Source organism: Dryobates pubescens, chromosome 25 (assembly GCF_014839835.1).
Source record: "Dryobates pubescens isolate bDryPub1 chromosome 25, bDryPub1.pri, whole genome shotgun sequence".
NCBI lineage: Eukaryota > Metazoa > Chordata > Aves > Piciformes > Picidae > Dryobates > Dryobates pubescens.
In genome coordinates, this window is record NC_071636.1 from 8334601 (window position 1) to 8357515 (window position 22915).

General features: G+C 44.4%; 2 protein-coding genes across 7 annotated transcripts in view; one reads left to right on the plus strand and one right to left on the minus strand.

Moving 5' to 3' along the window:
* The window catches only part of SBNO1 (strawberry notch homolog 1), a 32089-nt gene extending 25919 nt beyond the window's left edge, over positions 1-6170 (minus strand). Inside the window, exon 1 of one of the 2 annotated variants that reach the window (XM_054173321.1) lies at positions 5023-5363. The gene's annotated coding sequence lies outside the window, so the exon portion shown is untranslated. Of the gene's footprint in view, positions 1-5022; positions 5364-6032 lie in introns of those variants that run through there. The other variant, XM_054173319.1, reaches the window with a different exon arrangement.
* An 858-nt stretch (positions 6171-7028) lies between these two features.
* Positions 7029-20491, plus strand: KMT5A (lysine methyltransferase 5A). Of its 5 annotated transcripts, none has more exons than XM_054172914.1 (8): positions 7403-8038; positions 11334-11428; positions 13573-13729; positions 15099-15315; positions 16118-16202; positions 16555-16614; positions 17655-17845; positions 19457-20491. In XM_054172914.1, exons 2-8 carry the CDS (start codon positions 11342-11344, stop codon positions 19665-19667), a joined length of 1008 nt encoding a protein of 335 aa, XP_054028889.1. In that variant the 5' UTR covers positions 7403-8038; positions 11334-11341; the 3' UTR covers positions 19668-20491. The 5 variants fall into 5 exon arrangements, with proteins under 5 accessions (XP_054028886.1, XP_054028889.1, XP_054028888.1 ...); XM_054172913.1 differs by lacking the exon at positions 7403-8038 and adding an exon at positions 9853-9993; XM_054172912.1 differs by lacking the exon at positions 7403-8038 and adding an exon at positions 10818-11009.
* The last annotated feature ends 2424 nt before the right edge of the window (positions 20492-22915 follow it).

A 22915-nucleotide genomic window follows, 5' to 3' on the forward strand; every position in this document is an offset into this window, starting at 1 on the left:
CTAATGATACATCTTTGTCAGTGAAGCACACTGCAGGAGGGAAACACAATTAAAACTCACTTAGTTTATCTTGTAACAACAAGTTAGTAGTAAAAAGCTTATAAGGAAAGCTTTTTCTTGCTTGCTTGCCATTAGGTAGTAATTCATGCTTTGGTGAAATGTTGGGTTTGTATGTTGGTAAGAACAAGCGTTCCTCTATTACAGTACGTTAACTCCATATTAAATAGGACAGTAACATCAGGTCACATGCTCCTTTATGTGTAGGACAAGCACAATTAATTTCCAAAAGCTATTCTAGACAATGCAAAAACTTGTTAAAAAGCAAAATACTTGGCTTTAAGATGAAGGGGAATGATAATGTGTTTTGCCTTAAGAAAGGATCCCATTTGCCCTAATACTATGACAAAAAATGATGAGTCCACAGCTTGAGCTGTTGCTCATACATTCTAAGGTACAGCCCAAGTAGCCATTTGAGTTATTCTTCACACACCCTGTAGCAACTACTGGTAAGGAAACATCAAAAACAAAGCTGAACATTTACTCTAAACAAAAGGACAAAAATATTTATTGGCACTGTAGATGCATTCATTCACAGACTGCAAACAGCATTCACTTGCTTATGTGTCTCTACACTCACAGCTCAGCCACATCCAGCTGGTTCATCTCACACATAACCTAGCACATTTCGCAGAACAGGTAATTCTTGTAATACTCTAAGCCTCAGGCACTTAGTTCTTATTCTTCCAAGTTTTAGTCTATCCAATAGTAAGGAGAAACCTTCTTCTAGAAGACGAATACAGAGATAGTGACTCCACAGCTGAAGTAGTGGATGATAAGTACCGGGACAAGGGGAAGGTATAAGCATCAACAACTGTATGAGCCAAAAGAATAGCAAAGCAGCAAACAGTAACTGGTGAGACTGCTGCTGACCACAAGTAATCCCATTAAACACCACTTGCTGTGTTCGAACTAGACTTCTTGTTTTTTAAAAGGCATTTGAGGTGGTCAGATAAAATGGCAGAATGGCCTGGTACAAAAAAAAAAAATCTATGAAATATTAAGACATCTAGCAGATGTAATCAACATGGCAGCTCCTTCAACCTCCCACTAGTTTGTCTCCTAAAACCTTGAGTGGGGCAAGAAAAATTAATAAGAACTGACTGTTAACTTCACCTTTCAGAAGGATTTAACCTTTGCTGGTAAAAAAAAAGGACTACACATTAACTGGGCAGGATAAAACCTTTGTTTTCATCAGATTAAAATACTAACAGCAATCATATCTACACTTGTAAGCTTACAGCACTAAGCTTACTAGAAACAAGTGAGAAAAGACAGATATGTAGATGAAGTTTTAGCTCATCAGTACTTGTGTTAGGAACTTCAGAGCAGCCACAGAAGGGGAATGAACACAGGTTCTCCAAACCAGCAGCTCCAACACACTTTACAAACTAACTCTGCAGTATCAGTTTGGGAAAAGGCAGAACACTCTTCCATACAGTGTAACACCTCACGTGTTCAGTAAGGTTCAACAAACGAAGATGCCTAAACATACAAAGGATTTAAAACCTGTCAGCTGTGTCATTATTTAGTCTGCATGCAGCTTTGATCACGACATCTCTAAAGAGGTATGACCAAAAGTTGATCAATAGATAAGTGGCCATACTGAATAGGAGCATGGAAAGACAAAAGCTTAGGGCTGTTCACATAGAAGAGAACAAGGACAAAAATAGTACTCAAGATAACTTTTGGTCTACTCTTGCCACACATGAAGGAAAACCTTTTCTACGGAGACTCAAAGCAAAACTAAGGCCAGAAATAAACCACGTCCCCACCACCACACACACACCACCACCAAAACCGTGGTGCCACAATTACAACTGTTTCAAGTCAAGTTTAACATATCCACCATGACACTGTACTCTACATTTTTAACCTTTAAAGACACAATGGCTTGGGTATCTTAAGACAGTTTCACTGAACTCAGAAAAAACATTTGTAGTGGTAACACTGTCATCACTTAAGTTTTTACTAGGTGACTAATGATAGAAACTGGTATAGCAATTCCTAAAACTTCAGAATAAGTAGCCTCAGTTTTTGAAGCATCCCTTTCTTTGCAGGGCTTTTTCCACCAAGGAAATACCCCAGCTGCATCTCTCACACTAACCTCAATTTTAACAGTCTTAAAAGTTAGTGGTTGTTAACAATCCAGCAAAAAGCAAAGTGAAACAACAGTGATAATTTGTCTGTCAGACAGTTTGGACAATGAAAGTTTGACTAGTTTCACTTACTTTGTTTCTGTACACTAGGGACAAAGCTGCATTGTTTGAAACTGGAACAAAAGGAATTCTGGACTTCTAGAATTTTTACATTAAATACCACTGAACACTTAGCACCAGTTTTAGGCTTTGTGAAGCTTTCAAGCACCACTGCTGACAGCCCCAGCCCCAGTTTTAGTTTAGTAATGAAACTAAATGAAGAAAAAAAAAAAACAAAAAGAAAATGCACAGTGATAGCTTAGCTTACTTTTTTCTGTGACATACACTAGCAAAGCCTAAAATGTTATCAAGCTGAAACAGCTCCATAATCTTACAAGGTAGGAGGCTCCTTAGTTAACATAAGTGAAAGTGACTTTATCAAGCTCTGCAGCTCAGCTTTGGCAATACTATATAAGGACCTGCTTGCCACATCTTAAAAATCTCCAACAGAAAATACTTATAAAAAAGTTGTGAATATTACAAGCTGTTCCCTGAGCATTTCACCAGTTGAAGAACTGTTCTGAGTATGATCTTGCAGATAAGGTTGTCTATGTTTAGTCAGGTTGTTCAATGTCAATGAGCAAAAATCAACCTGCTAGATAAAACTAAAAAAAAATACATAAATTATACAATTTCAACAGTGGTACTACCAGAGTTACTTTCATTGTTTAAAAAAAAATAGATAAATATACAAACTGCTACCATTTCCAGAAGTGCTATGAAAAAATATCAAGCATTTTTGTAAGCTCCTGTTCTGCTGAAGAATATCACCTGAAACTTCAATCAAAATACAGCTTTGCTACCACTGCACATCATGGAAATAATTTCTGATTTAAAGACACAAAAACAGAATGCCATCTTTAATAGTATGTCATGTATCCATGCCAACCCAGCTCTCTCCCTCCCTCCATTTTAGCTTTGGTACAAAGAAGGGGGGGAAGATTCTAAAACGTATGTCAAGCAACCTGCTGTCCATTTCCCCTAAGAAAAATAATGGTAGAATCCTAAAGAGAGAAAAGGCTTTTGGTTTCTAGGTCTGCGAGTCACACTTTGTAACACTGCATACCTTGAAGTGCTTACTTAAAAATCCTAATGAACTGCAGTATCACAACTCAGCCCAAATCAAACATCACAATCAACCAGGCACAGCTATTTCCAAACCCTTCAGACATCTGTTCTTTGTCACATACCCAACCTGCAAACTGAGGTTTTAATGCCTGGCCTGGGACACTAATGTTAGTTCAGCAACTCTTGTTCTCCTTTTATTGGAAGGGTTTTTCCCCAACTGAGTGAGGGATACATGTCACCTGAAACTATATTGGAAGCCATTTAAAATACAATGCAAAAACTCAACTTGCACAGAGGAGACAGGTATGTCCATCCCCTGAATTTTGTGGCTGGCTAAATTATCAACCGAAAAATTTCCCATCTCCATTTGCAAGCTCTCAAAACAGAGGCATAAGGGCTGCTAACCCTCAGTCCCACACAACAGGATTCTCTCAATACCCAGAATGATTCTGCTCATCTCACAGCTTTCGGCTCCAGAAGACGACCTGGATAACAACAAAAGATAAAACCCAAACAACCCAATACCTTCCAGTCCTTTCAAAGTCCTCATACAACTGAAAAGTAAAAGCTAATCACTGAACTCACCCACCACGCTTTAACCTCAAAACCAGTGAACGCTGCATTCAAATGTACAAAGTTAGCTTTTCATTTGGGTGAAAACAACTCCAAATTTGGGAAAAACATAGCATTTTTTAAAACACTGGTTACCTCTCTAAAGTCAAAGCCTGTAAAGTCATGATGTATAGTTCAGGATGCTGTGGGATTCAACTCTGCCTCAGAGCTCTCTTCTAATTGTTTTATGAAATTCACAGTAGTCAGGGCACAGTTTGAAAACATAACTTTTAAAACTTCCAAACAATGCAATGATTTGGCATGAAATCAGCTTTTAGACTAAATGTTTGGAGATGATAATTTAGCCAGTAGTGGAAGTGTTTAAGAAGTAAAAACCTGGCAGTGATAAGAGCAGTATCTGAGAACTAGAGGCCTTCCTTAGTTTGGCCTGGGACTCAGTTCCAGGTGCATCTGAAGGCACAAGAGATGTGGCACATTACCCGTATCTGCTCCCTACTTCACTAGCTGTCAGAGAAGCTATCAGCAAGTTTTGACACCGAAGAACTTGCTTGGACAACATGACAAACTGCCCATATTTCATTTTTAAAGACTAATATTGCATTCAAATACATCATAGCTGTAAGAAAGACATTCAAATGCTAAGCTGTTACACAACTTCTGCATACTAAATGCTTTGCATCATCAACTATAGTTTTCCAATTTAGGGGGAAAGAAACCCAAAGCTTGCAAAACAGTCACATATGCATTTAAATAATTTTAATCCAGAAACAGCCTATGTATGCTAAAGCCAAAGAGTCAGCCATCAAGTTAATTTTTAATTCCAAAACAAGTAAGGAAAAAAGGGAAAAAAGAAAAGAAAATTAGTGATTCGCCTGAACTAAGAACACAATCTAACTTTATCCAGCACATCAATTTAACCTCTTTTTTAAGTAGGTATCAAACGTCTAAAATAACCCTACAGGCGCCTGGATTAAAGTGAAACAGTTATAATTTATACCTTCAAGCACAGTGTGGTATCTGTTCGGCTAAAACCAATAACGAGACAACCGAAAAAATAGAAGAAAAACCCACAAGGCTTCTTCCCCTTCAGTCTGTTAGGGCATTTTTATGTTAAACAATTACTCACCCTAGCAACCTCTGTTTGAGGTGCGCTCGTTAAGAGTCCCTGGACTTGAGGCCGGATCTGTCGCGGCGGTGTTCAGCCCCACCACTTGCTCCCCAGGAGCTGCAGGGCCCCCAGCGGGCTCGGAGGGGCAGGCGAGCCCCGCGGGAGGGTTCCCGCTTCCCAGCCTCGCCACCTTCCCCACCAACACGTGTTCCCGACATAAACTTCCGGGTTGGGCTAGAATTGGCTGCGTAATTGTGTCCCATGCACGACTTTTGTTTTCAGACCTTCATCTCCTTAATGTCCCTTTAATAGCATGAGGATCCCAGGGAAGGGCGAAGGGGTTGCGCCTCATTACAGCCTTTACGGCCACCGAAGCACCATAAATCAACCCCCCCCCGCCCCCCTCCGCCTCGTTTCACCAGAGCGGCTCCATTTCAAACCTTAACAATTAGCCCAGCCGCGGAAAGGGCTCACAAAGGCGAGCGGCGCGGACCGGGCTGGGAAACGGGCTGCGGTCCCAATGCCGTTTTAAGTGAGCAGGGTGGAGGAAGGGAAACCAACCCTACCGTCGCCCCCCACCCCCACTCAACTGCTACCGAAACAGCCACCACCGCACGCTCCCCCAGAGCCATGAGGGCTTCGCTACCCGCCCCGGAGGCCCCTACACCCCCACACGTCCCCCGGCACAAAGTTTGCCCGACTCTAGGGGAAGCAACGGCTCCACTGAGACAGCTGCGCCCTCCACCGCACGCCGCGCTGTCCCTGGCCCACCGGGGACCCCCGGCGGGGGCGGCCGAGCGGCCCGCCCTAGGCTGCAATGCTAAAGGAGACATGGAGCTTGCTCCCAGTACGGTGGCCTCCTTTACAGGCAAACCTCTCCGTATGGCAACCACGGGCCCCCGTGCGCGGCGGCAGAAGACTGACGGGAGGAGAGCCCCGGGGGCGTCGCGGTGACCCCGTCGCGCAGGAAGAGCTCCGAGGCGGCCACAAAGACTGACCGCCCAAAGAAAGGGCAGAACAGGACTCACTCTCTTCGCTCTCGGTCCTCCCACGGCCTGTCCTGGAAGTCTCCGCCGCTGGCCCCGCTGCCCGCCGCTTTCTAACTCACGGCCGCCATCTTTGCCCTCCCTCCCCTCTCACAGGGGAGGGGGAGGGGAGGGGGCCTGGGGCCGCCCGCCGCGCCGAACCACGTGATCCCCGCCGCACCTCCTCCCCCCCCACCCGACGCGGCGCGCCCTCCCCACGTGATCACCAGCCGCCGCCCGCCGCTGGAGCGCGCTCCGCGCCACGTGATGCAGCCCCCCTCTACCCGGGGCCTCCCTAGTCACGTGGCCGCCCGCCGCCGCTGTCTCGCGCCCATCCCCCCCTGCACTGCCGCCGCCGGGCTTCGACACGCGCCCCCCGCGTTCCCCCGTCACATGACATGCTGCGCTTCGTTCCTCCCTGCCCCAGCAACACGAGAAGGGATCTAGATCCTCCCTCTCAAAAAATAACAAACACCCGGCAAATGTACTATCCTCAAAAAGCGACGTCTTCGTGGGTGGTCCCAGCCCTAGGGCAGTGGTCGGAGTCGAGACCGGCGAGCTGGGCCCGGTTCCCGGTGGGTGGGGGAGGGGAAGGCGGAGGCGAACGGCTGCAAGCGGTCACGTGACTCCGGCTCCTCCAAGATGGCGGCAGCGGAGAGGGACGCGATGGCCAGCGCTCTCGCGAGATCTGTTTCCTTCCCAAGGCATTAAGGGTGGGAAGTGGAGGGGGGTAGAAAGGAGGCCTTAGGTGTGTTTGTGGGGTGATGTCAGTACGCAGGCGCGTCAGATGGCCGCGCGTCGGGGCCGCGCTCGCGCGGCGGCGCATTGCGCATCGCCTCAGGTGGCGCGCGGCAAATGGGGGGCGGCCGGGAGCGGAGCCGGTAGCCTAGGGCGGGCTGGGTGCAGCTCTTGTCACCAGGTTCTGTCGGCCTGAGGACGAGTGATGCTGCCTCAGTCTCTCCCTGCTCCTGCTGCTGAATGTGTCTCCCTTCAGGCGGCTCCGTATTTCCGTCCCGCCGCTGTTGGCACTGGTGTGCCTGTGAAGCCGGGCCTGGGTGCCTCCCTGTCAAAACACAGGGAGGCGGCTTTCTAGAGCTCTGACTACTCCGGAGGGGTCGGTGCTACCCGTTGGAGGGGTACCTACGACTCCTCCGATTACCCTCAGTCGTACGACTCTTCAGTGTTTCCCTCGCAGGAGCTTCCTGGACTCCTGTAGGAGAATGAGGGAGAGAGCGGTGCAATGCAGAGGGCCATCGCAGCTGACCCACCTGGGAACGCCGCACCCGTGGAGATGTGCTGGCAATGAGTTTTCCCTTAAATACATTCCAAGCTGCTACTGTGAAATTTTCTGCTTCAAAAAGGTAGCTACACATGAAAACCTGATGACTTGAAATAATTGTAATTGAAAACCTGATGCTAGTTCTACGTTTGGAGAGATCTTTTTTAGCACTTAAGGTTCTCAGACTGATCTTAAAATGTTTTCCCAGTTGTGTTAAGAATATGAATGTTTTAAAGAACTTCAACATAAAATCAAAGCAGACATCAATGAAGTGTGGCAAATCATGACATCTGCTTTAAATGTCCACTACCATCCATTCTGTTTTAAACAAGTTTACTTGCTTTAGACAAACTTAAGGATTAAAATAACCAATAAAGGATTAGACAGATTTAGGCTAAGCTATTTAAAGACAAAGCAATGTTAATTAAACTGACCTAAGTAATTCAGATTAACGATGCTTCAGACACTAAATGGAGAAAAAGATGACAGAAGTCTGGCCAGAGACAAGAACCATTTAAACAGCAGGTGACATCTTGATTATTGCCCTCTACGCACTTCAAATCAAGGCACAATGAAATACAGTTCACACGCACTGTATCTAGCATTAAACACATCGAACCAGCTCCCTAGAATCACGTCAAGAAAGTGATGTTTTTGATGTCTTGAGTTGAAAAGATAGTTATCTGGCAGGCCTGTGAGCAGATTTGATGATCATCCTCTACTGGGAGAGGTGAGTAATCCCACTTGTGGTGTGAAATTAGCACATGCAGAATTACCTGCAGGATGCTGTTTCCATAAGATTTTGCATGTAAGATAAGGATCTTGCTGATTGCACTTGAGATTATATTTTTTTTGTTAATCGTTGGTAGATACTATTCTGAAGGTAATTATATTTTATAATCTATGAAATTTAGTTAGCACTTACTGGCATTGTGCTATATGACTTCATAAAATAACGTTGCTTAATGTAACACTCAACAGTTACCTTTAGGGCATTGTTTTTACATGGGTTCTAATGGAGAGGTACAGTGTCTGAAACAAAAATTGTCAGGATTTCATCTTGTGAATAAGTTAGTTGTCAATTTAACTGCAAACATCACCAGTGCTATGTGAGTTCTACAGCAAAAGCTTGCTATCACATGGAAATATTTAACAAACAAGTAGCTGGTAAATTGATATTTTAATTTAGAAAATAGTGTGGGGAGGTTGTTTTTAACTGGGTGAAGTGTTAATTTAGACTGAAGGTATTTCCTGGGAAGATTTTTTTTTTTTCCTTTCTAAGTAAACCAAATACCTTGCTCATCAATTTTTCATCCCTTCCCCAATAAAACGATTTCCCGTTTTCCGCATTAAAGCGTAGTGCTCTCAGGAGCTGCTCTTGCAGTACTACGGGAGATAATATTTAGGTCACTGGGTTTTAAAGCTGGTGCTAGTGGGAATCGTGTTGCTGCTCCCTCTGGAGTAGAGAAGGCGGCCAGTACTTTCCCATGTGCGAGTGTCCTGAGTCACGGTGGCAGCACAGACGCGTCTTCCTTTGGGCTACACCTTATCTGTGTTAACACTTGAACTTCCCCTCGGTGCTGGCTTTATGCCCATAACTCCTCGAAGCGAACTAAAGGGCTAAAACCAACATGTTTTCTTAATTCCTAGTAATCCCTCCGCATTGGTAGCGGAGGCCGGTTAAAGATGACGTTTTTTCCTTTGTTGCTCTAGGGAAGATAATGATTTAGCTTGCTTTGCCCTCTCGTGGCAGTCCGCACAGCTGCAATGCAAACTCGGTTGCTTTGTTTAATACACGTATATAAGATAAATATTAAAATACCAAACCCGCCCAAAGCTGAGCAAAACCACAGCAAAGGTGTTTCCGGAGCTCTCCCAAGGCGTTAGGAACAACGCTCCTCATTTACTGCAAGAAGGAAATCATTGTTAATAATTTGTGATGCATTTTTTTTCAGTCACATCCTAGCTGTATGAAATGAACAGTGTGAATTGGGGTGGAAAAATCAGACCAGTGGCTGCGGGGGGGCTCCAGTGGTTTTCTGGAGAGCTTGGTGTACCTGCTCTGATACAGTTGTTCATCAGCATGATGCCAGCTGGCTGCAGCCTTGAGTCCCACGGAGTTTGCAGGAAAATACCCAATGTGTTTTGGTTGCCTGTGAAGTGCATGAACCTTGTTAGTGGAGAGGCAGACATATGGAACTACGGAGACAACAAAGAGCTGGGTTCCTTTCGCCTTTTTTCAAAGTGCCTGGTTATGCAAAGAGCTATCACAGTATGATGAGAGAGTGGACTGAAACACTGTGCTGCCTTCTGGCATCTCCTCTGCAGTGACATATGTTCATATTTTGTCTACTCTCCACTGCAGAGGGATGGCCTTGAAAGGATGAGGCAATGCTGGGGAGGGTGAGGTTGTCCCTTTTGGGCATTTCTTGATGAAGCAGACTGTTGGAGTTTTGTGTGTGTGTTTTGTTGGTTTGGTTGCTTTTTTTCTTGTTCTTCTTAGGTGAAACTATAGTTTTCAGCTGTAATGCCATCCTGAACTGGCCGATGGTGTCACTCTGGGAATGCCTGCATGGCAAGCAGCAACCTGTGGCTGCAGAATAGCCTTCAGTGGAAAGTCATCCCTTGTGATGATGAGCTTTGGTTTGGCTCATGTATCAGGACCCATATCCTGAGCACTCACAGGTACTTGTTGTTAGATTAAGTCTTCACAGGGATAAGATAAGAGTAGTCATACATTGTTACTCAATATAATTGTTCTCCTTAACATAGGGTACCAAAGAGGTCCTGTGTGGTGATTTCCTAATTGCCATGACATCCACTAATAAGAAACATGCAATGTCCCTGGATCCATGCGCTCTCTTGCCTCATTGCTGCTTTGCTCTTGCAATCACACTTCCCTGATTTTGAACTCTCTGTTACTAGACCTGTTGTGAGCTTCTGACCAGGCTGTTGAAGCTTCCTTTGGGGATAGCACAATACTTGAATATTATCTGTTCTCCAGGCAAACTTTGAGGATGGAATTAATTGACTTTAATTTCAACTAGGGAGATTGAAGACAGATTTTGCATAAAGCAGTTTAGTAATCTCGCCGATTAGAGTTTTTACAATTCCTCCAGGGTTAGGGGTCCCCCAGAGGTGACGGTGGCTGTGTGCGGCCATGGCAGGGAAGGTCGGAGAAGCAGAGATCCACCTGCTCCTCGTCGAGGTGCAGGAGGGCAAAGGCATTGTCGGAACGGCGCTAGGCGGTGCCGATGCGCCGTCGGACGGGACAGGAAGGGGTACGCCTCCACCCCACTGCTCTGCTGAGCACCGCCGAGTCCCGTTCCCGGCGGGGCGTCCTAACCACGTGGCGGGGCTTTGCCGCGGAAGGGCGTGCCTTCCCGCGCCGCCAATTAGAGCGCCGGTTACTCTTCGCACGGGCCAATCAACGCACAGGGAACGCACATTTAAACCCCGTTCCCGGGAGCCGTGATCGCCTTCAGTGTGACGGGGAGAGGGCGGGTGCTGCTCTGTGCGCCAATCGAAGGCGCCGTTGCGGTTATTGTCACGCTGTTAAACCAATGGGGTTGCGGAGGGAAGCGCGGTGTCTCCCTGCGGAGCGTTTGGTTTCGGTGGGGGAGCTCCTTGGGGACAGTCGGGGCAGTCTGGCCGCGGGGGGCGCCTGGAACCGGGCCACGCTGCCGCGATCATGGCTAAAGGTGTGCGGGCACGGCAGTGAGAAGGAGCGGGGCCGGGACGCGGCGAGGCCAGCAGAGCAGAGGGATGTCGCGTAGAGCGGGGGCGGGCGGTGTGGGGCACCTCCGCGGTACGAAGACTCCTCCCGGGAGGCGCGGGGTGCCGGGGCCGGCGGGACTCCTCCCCCGCGCGGTGTGCGCAGCTCGCCGGGAAGGGGCTGGGCCGCTGCGGCTCGCCCTGCCGCATCCAGTCCTTCAAACATGGCGCAGGCGGCGATGGCCGGGCGATGACCGCGGGTGTCCGCGCCGGACATGGCTCAGGCGCCGATTTTTCCGCCTTGTTCCTAGGGAAGAACATGTCCAAAGCCAGGGTGGGTGGCACGGAGGAGGCAAGCCCCGAAAACGCCGAGAGGAAGGGCTCCGGTCGCCCCCGGGCCGGTGGGGTAAGCACTGCCGGGGCCTGGGCGAGTGGGGTGGGTTGCTCTTGGGGTCTGCTGCGCCCTCAGCTTCCCCCTTCAGGGCGAGAGAGCCGGCATGAGAGCTGCCCCTTGGAGCTGCGGGGCCCTGGGCGCCTGTCTTCTGGGGCTCCTTGGGTCATACAGAAATCGGTTCACTTTAAGTGCGATCGTACTTTTTCCGCGTTTCTCTGTGCCCTGTCGCAGCTGCCCTGCAAGCGCGAGGCGCTGCCGAGGCTGTCAGCAAGCAGCCAGGCCCTGGGCTCAGCAACCTCTCCGTGCCATCTTCCCAGCGCCGTAGTTCTGTTACAGGCAGTTGGTTAGAGATGGATCGTTGCTTTGAATTAAAACCCCATGAAAATAATCGTGGCTATTGCATCAAATCCCAGAGCTACTTGGCAGCTCCTCCTGTATCTCGCTGAGCTGAGAAAATCTCTGTTCTGGAGGGTCATAAGCTGGCAGAGACAAAGACGTGGCAGCCGCGTCTCGGTAGCGCCAAGAGCACAGCAGGCAGGGAGCCGGGAATGAGGGGAGGAAGCTGTGCTGGGAAAATAGTTGTTCGTTTCCTGTTAATGGTGTATTCAAAGCCAGAAGTCTCTGCTGGCAGGTGGACTGCTGCAGTTCACTGCTGCTGACTTACTTCACAAATGCTCATAATTAAATTCTTTACCAAACCTTGAGAGCTTTGCAGTGCAGGATTTACTGCTTGCAATTGTTAAAATGGATTATTTTCATATTATTTAGTCCTTAAATGTCGTCCGCCCCCCCCCCCCCCCCCCCCCTTTTTTTTTTCCTTCCCCGTAAGTAAATCTTGTCTTTCATAGGCCTTTCAGGAGTATTGGGGGATCACAGAGTGTCTACCTGACTTGTTTTTTTTTTCTCAAGCTGTTCTACTGTAACCTTAATCTTTACTAATGTTTACTTGTGGACTAAGATTTGAGCCTTGTGGCCAACTGGTCTTGTGTGTGAATTATGTACTCATTGAGTTTGTTATTCATTATTATGTTAATTATTAAAATTCTGTATTTTATTGTGTGCTTTGTTTACTTTCTTAGTGTTTGTGTGACTACTTGTACTGGAGTATTTGTTGAGCTATATTTGAGCAATTTTTTTAACTAATAGAAACCTTTGCATGCTTTTCTTAAAAAAAAAAAAATCATGTTTTTATTTTAACTTGTTTGCAGTGTCTGAAAAGTGCTTTTAATTGAGCCAAGAAAAACTCATTCTGGCCAATTTGCATCTGCTTGCCTAGATACTGAGATTCCATGATTGAAATCTGTATGCTCTATGTACACAACACAGCCAGACTTGGTGAGGTGGCAGGATACTGTAACAGCAAAGGTGACACGAGTCTGCTAAACTTTGCTAAATTTGATACTGCTCACCATTAGTGTTCTTGAAGTCTGAGCCAGTGTTCAGACCCTACCCTTTGGTGTCTTACTGTGCCAGAGGGCTTTGCAGTTTTCCAGACTGGGCCAAGTGCCTTGTGTAGACTCTTTAATGTTTCTTTTGCTGTGGGCAATTTTACACTTTATTTTGTGGAAATAATATAATGGATAAAAAGATAGCATTGCTTAATCTCCACTCTCTGAGAGCTGTCACTCAAGGCACACTGCAAAGCTGATTCCTGTTTCCTGTGTTCCTCAGTAGAGCATATAATTAACTGCAGTAACATTTGACACCTCATGAGAGTCTTTGGGTAAGCTCATACCTCTCTGGCTACGAGAGGTATGCCCTAGGCTTGGGCAGTTTTTGCTGTGTTATTTGTATTTTTTTTGGCTTATGCTCTTGGGTGCTGCCTTCCTCCTGAGAAGGCCAGGGATTGATTTTTTTAGCACCAGCATTCATAATGTGAAGCACAAGGGGGAAGCTGGAGTTAGTAATTACTACCCCATCCTGCCACACTTCGTCTGAAAGTCCTCTTGGGCTGTGTTTACGTTAGTAAAGACCTGTTACCACTGTTCTGTTTTCACTTGGAAATAGCAACAGCAGCAAGGATGATGCATTAAAGCAGCATAATTTGCATTACCACAGTCAGCTGTCAGCCCTGATCTTTGCAGGGTGTTGTGGATACTAACCTGAGGTTCGTGACATCTCTGTGAAGTTCTGGGTTTTGTGTGTGTCTGTTTTAGGAGAATGTGTTTATTGGTCAATCCAAAATCTACAGCTACCTGAATCCTAACAAAACTCCTGGTGCTCGTTCTCCACTTCAAGAGGAAAACTCTGTCATGTATCACGAGGTGAAATGTCAGGGCAAAACACTAAACGAAACCTACAGGAAAGGAGATGGTAAGAAGGAACTTTGGATTGCTTGCCTCATTGCTTCCCCCCACAAATTGTAGGCCAGGCAGCTCCTCTGGCCCAGGTGCTTTCCTAATTCTATAAATCTATTGGCAAACTGGGACTCTACAAAGGTGATGCTGCCTTTATTCTTTTCCAAACTTAGGTCACAAGTTTATCAGTTTTTTTTCCCCTCTGTTTTCTGTCTGGTTATGTTTGTGTCTCTGGGTATAAAAAGCTGATGCTTTTCTTGTCAATGTGCCCTAATATTCCTGCAATTCTATTGCTGCTCTGATTCTTCAGGGCAGTGTATGGCAGTTTAAATTTTTAGAGTATCTGTTTCAATTCCCTAAAATTGGTTTAGTCTATAATTTGACTACTTTATACTGACTTACATAAAGGCAATTCAAAGTCAAATGAGGTGGAGGTACAGGTAGAAGAAGAAAAGATTCTTAATTTCAGGATGAAATAAAGGCAGGTAAGAAGAAGAGCAGGTTGTAGATTCTGAGTGCCAGGCTTCATAGGTGCTTCATTGTAGTGACTTCCATAAGCTTATGGAAGAGGATGGGGAAGGAGGCTTGCTTATCTTTAAAGGTGCATTTAATAGCCTTGGGAATGTGTTAAAACATTTTCATGCAAACACTTTTAATAAGCAGGTGTTTAAGTCCCACTCAACACAGAATGTCAGGTTTTCTGGAAACTTAGGGCTTTCATCTCCCAGTGTCACTCCCCAGTTTTGATAAGAAAGGGAAGATGTCTTTTAGCATGTCCAATTGCTGTGGTCTTGCAGATGTGCTTCATTTCTCCAGTGAGATTGAAGCATCTGTCTCAACAGTTCAATCTGCTAAACCTGGTGATTTGCTTTAAGTAAAAACCTTACTCAGCTTTAAACCATGCTTGCCTACCTCTAAATCAGTTGAGTGAGAAGGGGGTTGTATCAGGGTAGGAGACAAGCAACCAAGAACCTACTGGTTGTGTGAGGTAGACTTAAAAGTGCCAGAAGCCCTTCAGCTCCTGTGGATTTTGATTGAGCTGTATTGGCCACGTGGTACCAGCATCCACAGCTACTGGTCACAGCAGTTTGGGATCCAGAGGCTTCCTCTCCCTCTTCAGTGCAGGATGCTGTTAGCTTATGTCAATGTGATAATTTAGGATGCCAGATGTCAGCTCTTTCAAACCTTGCACTGAAGATGCTGCATGTTAGGAAGGTTAGGAAAGCTCTTGAGTCACAAATCTAACTGGGCTCTACCAGAAAGACTGTATCATTCCCCTCGTCTTTCTCCTGTTTGACAGAACTAGAGACCACTGGAGTTCATTTAAACTACTCTGCTATAGTTGATCCTAATTTCAGAGCCTTACTTTATTTTTCTGTCACCAGAAAAAAGGAATGGTGGCAATGTAATTGAAGGTGCTATGAAACCAGAAGACCAGAAGGATAAAGAAAGTGGGTGCAATACATTGGTGTCCTCCTCTGATAAAAACCAAGAAACTGTAGAAACTCAAAAGACTCCTCTGCCTTCTGACTGTGTTGCTGAGGCCAATGCAAAGCAAGCTCAGAAAAAGACAGTTAAAGCAAAACGTGGACCAAGGAGAAAGTAAGTGACTTCTGGAATCGGTAAAACTTTCATTCTTTGTCCTTTTGCACCAGGTACTTTGGTTTGCATTTTTCCTTCAGGAATTACAGTCAGACCTGTAATAAATGTTGTTCTAATTTGGTGGCCTTTTTTTAAGCAAATGATTATGTTGTGTGGGGGAACAAATCTTAGAGGAATTGTCTTTGTTTTCTCAAAAATAAAGTGTCTGAAGAATACAAAATAGCACCCAAAGTAATTGTCTGTCTTTCAGAGAAATTTTGTTTTTCTTGAAAGGAAAGTTAGTGTATCTATCTCCAGTGAACTACTTGCTAATCACCTATAGGGGAAAAAAACAGTTAATGAGCCCTCAAGGCCTACTCTTGTGTGGACAAATGAGAATGTCAGAGACAGAGCAGCTGGAGGCTTCCTGGCTGAGCTGATGCTTTCTCATGCTATTGGAGTAATGTGGCCTAACATTAATGAATCTTTGCCAAGCAGTTTTCATGACCTAAATTTTAGAGTGCCTTCTGGCAAGGCACACAGGGGGCTTCAGACTTGCAGTGTGACCTTCAGCTGGTTTCCAATGGCACCTCATTCTTACTGTTCAAAGAATTAGTACTAGAATAATGGAAATAGTGGGGAAAAGATGATGTAGTTTCTGATCTGAAGTGAAGAAAACTGATAAGACATGATTGTTCATTATTGATCACCTTTCAGCATTCCAAGCTGAAAATAAAAATGTCTTATAGATGCCTCTGTTCTACAGGTGTAAGTCCACAAATAGTTTGAAATCTGTGCATTCTCTGGTTTTGTTATCCCTTAGAACACAAGGAAGACCACCAAATCGAAAAGTGACAGATTATTACCCAGTTAGAAGAAGTTCCAGGAAGAGTAAATCTGAATTGGAGGTAGTGTTTCTTCTTTAAAAACAGTATTTGTAAGGGTGGTGGTGAATTGAATGTTTAAGTTTGTAACTATCTGTAAATGGTTTTCAATGGCCAAGTACAGATAGCGTTATTGTACAGCAGAAGTAACGTTAAGAACGTGCTTAACACTTGGAAATGCTGATTCAGTTCTTCTAGGACAAAATCTAGCTGCTGGTATATTTGGGGGGGGCAGAAATCTGTCTTTACCATCCAGTTTTGCTAGAAGTATGGGATGATTTGGAAAAAGTGAGTGCCACTGGCTAATTATTTCCTTTCAGCTATAAGATAAGCTATGAAAGCTATCAACAATAGTTTGTTCTTGTCTTTACTGCAGACTGAGGAGAGGAGGAAAATAAATGAGCTAATTACAAGTGGGAAAGAAGAAGGAATGAAGGTAACTGCAATGCCAACTTCAGTAGCCATGTACTGTTTATGCAGAATCTTGCTTTTCATCTCTTTCTGCAGAAAGTAGTAGAGCTCAGTCTCAGAACTGCTGCAGTGTCTTGATACTAGGATGAAAGTGCAGCAAAATTGGAGCATGCCCTTTCAATTGGGTGATATTTGGCTCTGGAGAATTTGTATATGCAGCCTCAGTTATAAATATTGAAGGGGCTTTATAGTCTTTACTGAAAATACACTTCTATCTCATTTCTTAGGTTAGCTTTCAGAAACTGAGTTAGATCTAGTCTCTTCATTGTGGTATGTTCAAAGGCTAGCACCTCTCTGTACTGTCTCTAGGGTGATATATTCATAGCATGTTTATAGTCAGTTACTGTAGGTCTTCATTGTGGCTCTTGGGATAATGGATTGTACTGGATTTCCTCCCACTGCAAGCAAATGCTACTTATTGGGACCAGGTGTTTCCCATTTGGGTTACTTGATCACCTTTTTTAGAAATTAAAGCAGAAAAGGACCCTGGAAATGCAGAAGAGCTGTGATTCTTGCAGCCCGTGGCTAACGCTGTCACATCTATAATGGTGATAGGAAAACCTTCTTAGAGTTCTCCAATTTACAGGAGGAGGCAGGAATAGTAAAGTATAGTAGTGGGTGATAAACATAATTTCTGTGAGCGATCTTCCTGTTCCTCTGACTTGTTAACTTGTGCAGCTAATGGTGATGGTGCCTCTGAAATGGCAAAGCTTCTTGCCTCAGCTATAGGTAATTTGAAAGAAAAAGATACAACTCCTCTGTATATGGTTTGAGTAACTCTTAGTTCACTGATTAGAAGATTTTTGTATTAAAATACCTGGTAACTCAGGGTGCATCCCAAACTCATCCTGTATTTCTTCCACAGTGCTGTGCATTGTGCCTCCACAGCTTTGTCTGCAATACACAAAAATAACCTGTCAAATCACTCATTTCCTAGGAAACAGCTTATTTGCAGCCATGTAAATACTTTCTAACTTCCCAGATGTTTTTTTTCCAACTCAACAGATTGATTACATCGATGGCAAAGGAAGAGGAGTAATTGCTACTAAACAGTTTAATCGAGGAGAATTTGTAGTTGAATATCATGGGGATCTCATAGAGATCACTGATGCTAAAAAGAGAGAAGCTGTTTATGCTCAAGATCCATCCACTGGCTGCTATATGTACTATTTTCAGTACCTCAGCAAAACGTACTGGTAAGCTTGTCTTTCCTTCAGTGTAATTATGGGGTGATAGAGGCTTTGGATGCTGCTGAGCCTTTTCTTGTTTTCATGCAGGTTGTTTTTTGCTTTTTGTAAATGTGAGCCATGAATTAGGAAATCTTTTTGGAGCACTGTTTCATGGCCCAAGAGCCTCCTATACCTGTAGGCTAAAAGGAATGGTAGGTGACTCAAAGCCCTATTCTCTGAAGTACAGCACAAGCTGTGTGGAGATTTGTACCTGCTTGGATGAAGACTTCTGGCCCTGCTGTGGACTTCTGCCTGAGTGTATTCTTTTGTAAAATTAACTGCTTTTCCTGAGTTGCAAGGGTTTTGTTTGAAAAGCAGTAGGGACAAACTCTCTGGAAGAAAAACCTTCAGCTGCCTTTGACTGGGTCTCCTTCATTCTCTGGTAGCTGACACCCACCCCACGTCCATTCTTTGTCATTCTATTTCCTGTTTCATTTGCCCCGCCTCCAGTTCTCTCAAAGCAACTACTCGGCCTGTGTTCTTTCTTCCTTGGCTGAAAGCAGTACTGGAGTGTGGGTCACTTCACAGTGTATTAGAGGTTGGAAGGGACCTCAAGAGATCATTTGGTCCAACCCCCCTGTCAAAGCAGGATGACTTAGGGTAGTCTGCACAGGAATGCATCCAAGTGGGTTTTGAAAGCCTTCAGAGAAGGAGACTCCACAACCTCCCTGGGCAGCCTGTTCTAGTGCTCCATCACCCTCACTGTGAAGAAGTTTCTCCTCATGTTGAGGTGAAATCTTCTATACTCAAGCTTGAACCACCCATTGTTTCTTGTCTTATTACTGTGCACCACCAAAAAAAGCTTGGCCTCCCCTCCACTTGACACCCATCCCTCAGATATTTATTCACACTGATGAGATCCTCTCTGTCTTCTCTTCGCAAGACTAAATAGCCCCAGGGATCTCGGTCTCTCTTCATAGCTCAAATCCCCTAACCATCCTTGTGATTCTTTCCAGCAGTTCTGTCTTTCTTGAACTGGGAAGCCCAAAACTGGACAGTATACCTTGTGTATTGATTATCTTGAAGCACCCTATGTCTGACTTGCTGTCTAGATGCCATAATCATAGCTGCCACAATTCTTTGTGCAGTGAGGGGTACTAGAACTTCATTATCCAGGTTTCTATAAGTTTGGTATGTAGCATGTAGACATTCTCAGCCTTCTGCATAAGCAGACATATGTGCAGGCTTATTCAGTGGTACTGTTTAGCTTGGACACAGCTCTCTTGAGGGAAGGGTGTTTAAGGTGTCAAACTTTTCTGGTGGTGTTCTGCATCTGGGTTCTGCTATTCCTCTTGAAGAGTTGAGAGCTACTTGGAAACAGGCAGCTCAAAAACATAGTCCAAAGTTGTTGGTTTTCTGGGGTTTGTGTTAACTTAAAAATCTCCCAGAACTGCTTTAGCTTACCTGCATCACTGTATTATGTGCTGTCTGTTTAATTATGGAAATATTCTGTAAGGTTCTGGTTTTCCTTTTCAAGCCTTGTGTGGACTGCTTGTTGTTTATCCCATTAGCACTTTGGTTTTGCTCACGAACATGACTTGTGATATGCAGCAATCCTGCACTCTGTTCTTCTTTCAGTGTTGATGCTACAAAAGAAACTAATCGTCTGGGAAGACTGATTAATCACAGCAAATGTGGCAATTGTCAGACTAAGCTTCATGACATTGATGGTGTGCCTCATCTCATACTGATAGCTTCCAGAGACATTAAAGCAGGTGAAGAACTGTTGTACGACTATGGAGACAGAAGCAAAGCATCCATTGCAGCTCATCCGTGGCTGAAACACTAATTCTTCTTGCTTTGGGTTTTTTGGTTGTTGTGGACTGAGTGCTCTACAAGGAGTCAGTGGACATTTATTCCTCCCCTGTCCTCACTTCCCTCAGCTTTTAGTGGACGGCTTATGGTGTTCTGAGCTCCTTAAAAACTACCTTTTTGCTTTGCAATATTTAAATACTTACGACAGTTTCCCAGGCAGGCTTGAATAATTCATCTTAGATTGCCAAAATTTTTATAAGAGGAAACCCTCCCTAAAATTTGAATACTTCTGCTTAGTGACCAGTGCCAGTCGAGCATGAAGTCAAAGGCTTGCACAGAAACTTCATCAGTTGAGTTGTGCTTCTGCTTTTGCAATGAAATCTCATGCTCTGCTCTGTGGGGTGATGAACTTGGCATTATCTTTATGACAGCAGATGTACTTCTGTGCTCTGACTTTACATCCGATGGCTTGACTGCTTGTCAGACTGCTCTTTACAACCCAGGGCTAATAGGCTTCTCTGAGATGGATGCCACTATTGGTCTCAAATACTTTGTGACAGGAATCCAGTTTTTCCAGTGTCGTGTCTCATGTTGGCAGTGAACTTCAAATGCACTGGTGCTGAGGGGAAAGAGATGGTCAGATTGGCTGCTTTCTTCAGAGCAATGACTCCAAGGCAGATGAGGATGCATTTTGATAAACTGGGGTGATACTGATTAGGACTGTGAAGACAGAAGTTCACAATGCGAATCAGTGTTTGACATTACATATTTTCTAGAATATAAGATGGTACCTTTTTATAGTTGATGGCTGATTCTTGGAGGTGTCTCCCAGAGGATTTTAAAGGAGTATAAGAAAAGCCTCTCAAAAAAAAATTTTTTTTTTTACTACCTTCCTATGCTAATTAGCCACATCAGAAGCTATTTATTTACTGTGAATGCTTGAAGTAGAGCATAGTGGTTTGAAAAATAGGAGTCATCTTCATATGCAGCTTCAAATCATAGTGATGGAGTTCATGCAGTGAAGAAAGTAGGTTCTTTATTGCCTGGTCCTGTAGGTCTGTCCAGCATGGTCTGGTCCCACTGTCATAAATGGGAATTGAGCGCTTGGCATCTCACGGACATTTGAAATGCTACTGGTGGAGAACCAAATCTGTGATATAGGCAGGCAATGCAATGCAGGTCCTTTATGTTAAAGATGAATTCTTACCAGTCGGAATTTTTGCCAAGGCAGGCTTGGCATGTGTGTAGATGAAAATGGCGGTGAGCCATCAGCCACACTTGCTGCTGGAAGGCGTCAGCAAGGGATCTGTGACTCTGCCAATGTCTTCTGTTCCTCACGTCTTGAAGGCTGCTGCTGTTACAGCTAATGCCCTCTAGGACAATCTTACATGCTTGCCTATGTAATAGGTCAAACAGCAACAACATCCTCGTTGTATGCTTCAGCAGCAAGAGAGGTGGCTTAGTGATGTATTTTTTAAATTAAAAACTTGAAGACAATGTCTCTGTAAAATAAAGAATATATTTATTATTGATGAAGTGGCTGCTATAGTACTCCATTGCAGATCATTAGCATTTTGAAAGAAAGCTGTGAAAATCATTAGCTGTTAAATGCTTTATATTAGTTACTACTAAACACAAGGCAAGCTCATCTGAGGCAGCCTGTGTCTTTTCACCATTTCTGAAGAATTAACTGGAGACCTGTTACCTTACAGGTACTGATTTACAGGTAAGCTTTCTTGGCTGGTTTGAGTTGGCAGAGATTTTTCTCTGGTCTCAGTAACAGAGACTACAGCAGTGTACAGTATCCTGTTTCACCAGAGCACTTCTCTGAAGTCAAAATTGGAATAAAATGCTCCTTTTGGAATTTAATTTAAACGTTTGCATGCTCTCTATCAGGTCAAACAGCTTAAAACCTCTGTTCTTCAGCACCACTTTTGTAAGCAAGAAAGGGGGAAGATCTCTTCCCTTTTTTATATGAGAAATGTCTTCTCTGAAATGCTTAACTGGTAATCAAACAGCACTGCATCGGAAGATGGTAATAAAGCTGATGTTGCACTGAGTACGTATCCTTTACTTCTCTAGGAACTGATGTATATATCCATATCATACATAGATCAAAATACTTCACACAGAAAGATGCCATTTAAATTTTTGTCTTTGTGCCTTATAGGAAGGTGCCATCTTCTAAAAAGTGTAAAAAGCACTTATCAGGGAAAGATCCCCCTGGTTTGGGAGCTAAGCTGCTGTTGCCAGGTTTGTGTGGCATTGTCAGAGGCAGTGGGCTTCTCTAACAGGTCTGCAGCCTCTTCTGTTGTGGCCCTGACCAAAGAACTTGCTTCCATTTTGAGAAAGAACCTGTGCAGATTGCTTAGTACCAGCGTGGATGCAACTGTGATGGTTACAGGAAAAGACTAGCCCAAAAGGGTTAGGATGCTCTCCTGTCTGCTTTAACTAACTCCTACCTTTCCCTGCCCCCCCATATTAAAGAACATCTGAAATAGTAAATAGAAAAGAATAATTGCAGCTTTTATGGTCTCCTTCAACTGAAGAGTGGCCTAGAGCTGTTTTACTGTCTTCTGTATCTCTGTGGCAGATTGTTATTCTTGCACCACTCTTTAATCTGTGGCCTTTATTACCTGAAATTGTTTTATTAGGACTCAGAGTTATTAGTGTGTTTTGGGGCATAATTCCTCCCTCTCTTTTTAAAGAAGATTGGATAACACATCCTTGGATTAGCCACAGAAGAGGATGGAGTTCAGAGCACACATGAACACCTCTTCAGCTCAGAGGTGTATCCTGGCTCTTGCTGATAGGATTGATTTGGGATTTTAATTCTCTAAACACAAAGCCTCTGCTAAGGAAACACAGGAACTTCTTTCCCTGCACCATGCTCTAGAAAATACATCGTGGGGACATGGCCAAGGTTTGCTAACATTCAGATGGCAAAGTAACTTTAGCAGTTCTGTCCCCTGGCTAAAGCAGCTTGCTTAGGTCAGACATCTGTAGTGTTGCCTTGCAAATGTACAGTTGATAAATTCTCTCTGAAAGTAAATAACAATTGCCTTCTGCAAAGCCACGCTTGTGTTGATCATGTGAGCCTGTGTGAAGTGTCCTATATTCTTCATGCTGCTAGCATATGAGAAGGAATCAAAAGATTTCAGAGCCTGCTTTTACTTCTGAAGACACGGAGATCATAGTTTGATACCTGTCACTGCTCTTTTTATGTCTGTGCAGACTTTTTTGCTCTGGAAATTCTGCTTTGAAAATGTGGAACCTAATTGG